We start from the raw sequence: 3,350 nt of genomic DNA, 5'->3' as shown, positions 1-3,350 counted from the left end.
TGGTAATTTTTTTTTTAAAGAAAAATGATCTTGAATTTCAGAGCGTAGGATGTGACTGTTATAGAACTGTTTCTATAACTAACCACTGCAACGGCTGAGACAGATGCGAAGGAAAGCTTTTGTCTTGCACCAACACACCTTCTGGTTGGTGTGGAGAAAAGAAATTGGAGGTCTGAGGTTTCTTTCAGGCATGAAACCGTAAGTGTTTCTTAACAGTAACTATAAACTGTTCTCGCGCAATCCACCTTTCTCCAGGGAAAAGTTACTCCCTTAAAAGCATTATGGCCCACCAGGCTATTTTCTCGGTTACCACGAAAACATCCACCGGTCCAACACTAGCTCCTCCCCCACCCCCACAATGCATCTCTCTGTTCCTGCTAGGTGGCTGCTCTGTCACGTGTCACCCAACGGAGCGCGCTCCCGCTTGGCGCATGCGCAGAGACTATCCCCCACAGCTATTTTTCTCCGTGGCAGCGGCGGCGAGCGGAAGTTCTTGGGAGCGCCAGTTCCGTCTGTGTGTTCGAGTGGACAAAATGGCGAAGATCGCCAAGACTCACGAAGGTAAGCCGTCTTCCCCTGGTTATGTGTTTTCTCTGCCGCCCAGCCTGTCAGGAGTCAATTTTCCCAGGCTTTTGCCTCGTCCTGTGGTTTCTTTTGTAGGGTGCCGAGCGCGCGTTTAGGGGCCGTGGTCGTCTCCTTCGCTCAAGCGGCGCAGGCCACTGCCCCACGTAATGGCGTCCTACTTAAACACCGCCGGTAGGCGCTTTGTTCCGTGTTTGGGTCTTCCTCTTTCAGAGTTGCTTCTCTTTTCTGACCAGAGGCCTCATTTAAACGGCTCGCTAAGGAGTAGTCCAGGGCAAGGGATTGGGGGAACGGGCGTGGTAGCAAAAGTCTTCCTCGCCGCAGTACTATTGGCCGTTTGTGCAAAGGATAGTCAGGAAAGCACTGAAATACGGCAGCCGCTGTTTGGGCGGCCCCAAATCGAATTTAACCTAACCATTGCTCTTAACCTTGGCTAATTTGTGTGTCTTCAGGTGTCTAAGATACTTTGATTTTTTTTTTGTATGAAGTGATTCGGGAATAAAATCTGGTATCAATCCCTTGATAGCTTGTGGTATATTGGTCTTTTTTTTTTTTAGGAGTCTGGATTATTGGTGGAAGAAGGAGAGGCACATTATTTATATTAATGGCCAATGTTTTCGAGATAGTTGATCGTTTTATGAAAGATGAAATATGAAATTAGGAGATTGTTGAGAATAGGCTGGAGTCCTTTAGGGAACATCCAGAAACAGCAGGTAATAGAGTCGCTTCAGAAGAGATGAGGTGTGGGAATTTTGGAGCTGTATTCCTTGGTTTCCAATGTGGAATTTGAAGTGTTCATCAAATACGAGGCTTTCAAGAGAGTTTTCTTCCAAGAGAGGCTTCCAAGACTTATTTAACTTGTCGTTTCTAGGTGCCTGGCTCAGTATAGTGGAGTAACAAAGATGAAGGCCGTCAAAGTTTTATAGTCTAGTAGGGAAAACAGATGCGTGTACGTTTTCATCCTTTTATGAGGCAGGTGAATGCTTAAATAGAAATAGAACAAGCAACATGTTCTGGTATCCTGGGTAACGGAGTGATTAATTTATGCTTAGGACTATTTCATAGAGGAGGTGACGTGTCCCTGGTGTAAAAAATCAGTGCGTTTTAAAATACGGGAGGACATTTGAGTCTGAGAGACATCTTGTAAGGAGGCAGGGAGTCATGAAAGTTGTGTTTGAAAAGAGGGTACAAGGAGGGAAAATGTAGATGAATCTGGAAAGGTTGTTTGGGATCAGAAGCTGAATAGCATCAAACAGTTGTGTTACACACACCAGAACTGAAGTCCAGCTTTCTGCAACTTCTAAAACATGCCAGTTAATTGGCAATGACTTTAAATATTTTTCTTATTTTTGGTAGGTATTTAGGATTTATACACTGTTTTAACTCAGAAGTGTTTTTAGGCACTTACTCTTCTGTCTCTAACTCAAAATGATTAGAAAATATAGAGATGTTGCTATTTTTGTTCTTCAGGAGTAGGTTGTTCATTTGGGGCATTTTGTGGCTTTATTTGTTTATTGGTATCTTTAACATAAGATAACTTTTGGACAGGAAAATGAAAATTCTGATCAGTTTTCTTGCATTTTTTGAAACCCAGTTAAAAGCTTTGATCTGCAGAAGATTGAAATTCATTGGACAAATTTTTGTCATTTTATTTGTAACTATGCTATCAGTATGAAATAACTGATGCTGTAAAAAAAAAAAAGTATAGAAGGGGCAGCTGGGTGGCTCAGTTGGTTAAACTTCCAACTTCAGCTCAGGGCATGATCTCTCGTTTGTGGGTTTGAGCCCCACATCAGGCTCTGTGCTTACAGCTCAGAACCTGGAGCCTGCTTGGGATTCTGTTTCCCTCTCTCTGCCCCTCCCCTGCTCATGCTCTATCCCTCTCTGTCTCAAAAATTAATAAACATCAAAAAAATGGAAAGAAAACAAAAAAAAAGTATAGGAGTGTTCAGTTAACATCAGAGCACTGTGTACAAGACAGGACAGGGAATATGACACTGAAGATGATAAATGTTTACTGTAAATACACGTAATATTTACATAGTTTCTTACTCCCTTGTGATACTTACCTGGACAACCACAGTCCTTTATCATGCATCTCAGTTTTCCTTGAGAAGTCATCTCTGATAACCTGGAGCAGAATTTTTGGTGGGGTTTTTGTTTTTTGTTTTCATTTTGGTGCTACTATAAAACTTTATAAGTATTATTAGAATACTGGGTTAGGGTTTTTTCTTCGACTTTGAGATTGTTGTGTACAGGAATTGTACCTTCATATCCCCAGTATCGTGCCTAATGGGTACTGATTTATTGAGAAATTATGCTGGAAATACTGAAAATTTCACAGAAAGGGGTTACCTAAACTGACTTTTGATTGAGTAGGTTTGGATATGTGTGTTCAGCTGAGGTAGGTGGGAACTAGGACTTAGTAATATATTGGGAACCTTCGGGGCTGAAAGGAAAAAAGGCATCAAATTCAGGAAGGCGTTAAACACTGATCTGGGTTTGACTTGGCTTTCCAGTAACTACGGAACATAGTGCCACCTCCTCCCAGGTAACAAGTTACTTCCCACACTTCAGGAAGGTCATTGGTTGCAGTGTGAATGACAGTAAGAGCAACAGTTCTTAGGCTAGTCAAGTAGTTGGTAGAAGAAATTGAGTTTGAGCCTCAGTGGGGTAACTTTTTAAAATGTGCATTGTACTTGTTAATTTTTGTTTTAGAATTGTCCATTTTTTTTTTTTTAATGAAGATATTCTTTTTTCCCCTAAAC

At 41.6% G+C, this 3,350-nt stretch overlaps 1 protein-coding gene across 3 annotated transcripts in view; it reads left to right on the top strand.

Moving 5' to 3' along the window:
• The first annotated feature begins 454 nt into the window (after positions 1-454).
• Positions 455-3,350, top strand: part of SF3B1 (splicing factor 3b subunit 1) — a 37,670-nt gene continuing 34,774 nt past the window's right edge. For all 3 annotated transcript variants that reach the window (XM_077745803.1, XM_077745805.1, XM_077745806.1), the window contains exon 1: positions 455-561. In XM_077745803.1, the coding sequence (XP_077601929.1) occupies positions 534-561 (28 nt within the window). In that variant the 5' untranslated portion in view covers positions 455-533. The remainder of the gene's footprint in view (positions 562-3,350) is intronic.

This window comes from Crocuta crocuta, unplaced genomic scaffold (genome assembly GCF_008692635.1).
Source record: "Crocuta crocuta isolate KB4526 unplaced genomic scaffold, BGI_CrCroc_1.0 scaffold564, whole genome shotgun sequence".
NCBI classification, from domain to species: domain Eukaryota; kingdom Metazoa; phylum Chordata; class Mammalia; order Carnivora; family Hyaenidae; genus Crocuta; species Crocuta crocuta.
The sequence above is the reverse complement of the archived record's forward strand: the minus strand, read 5'-3'. Positions and strand labels throughout refer to the sequence as shown.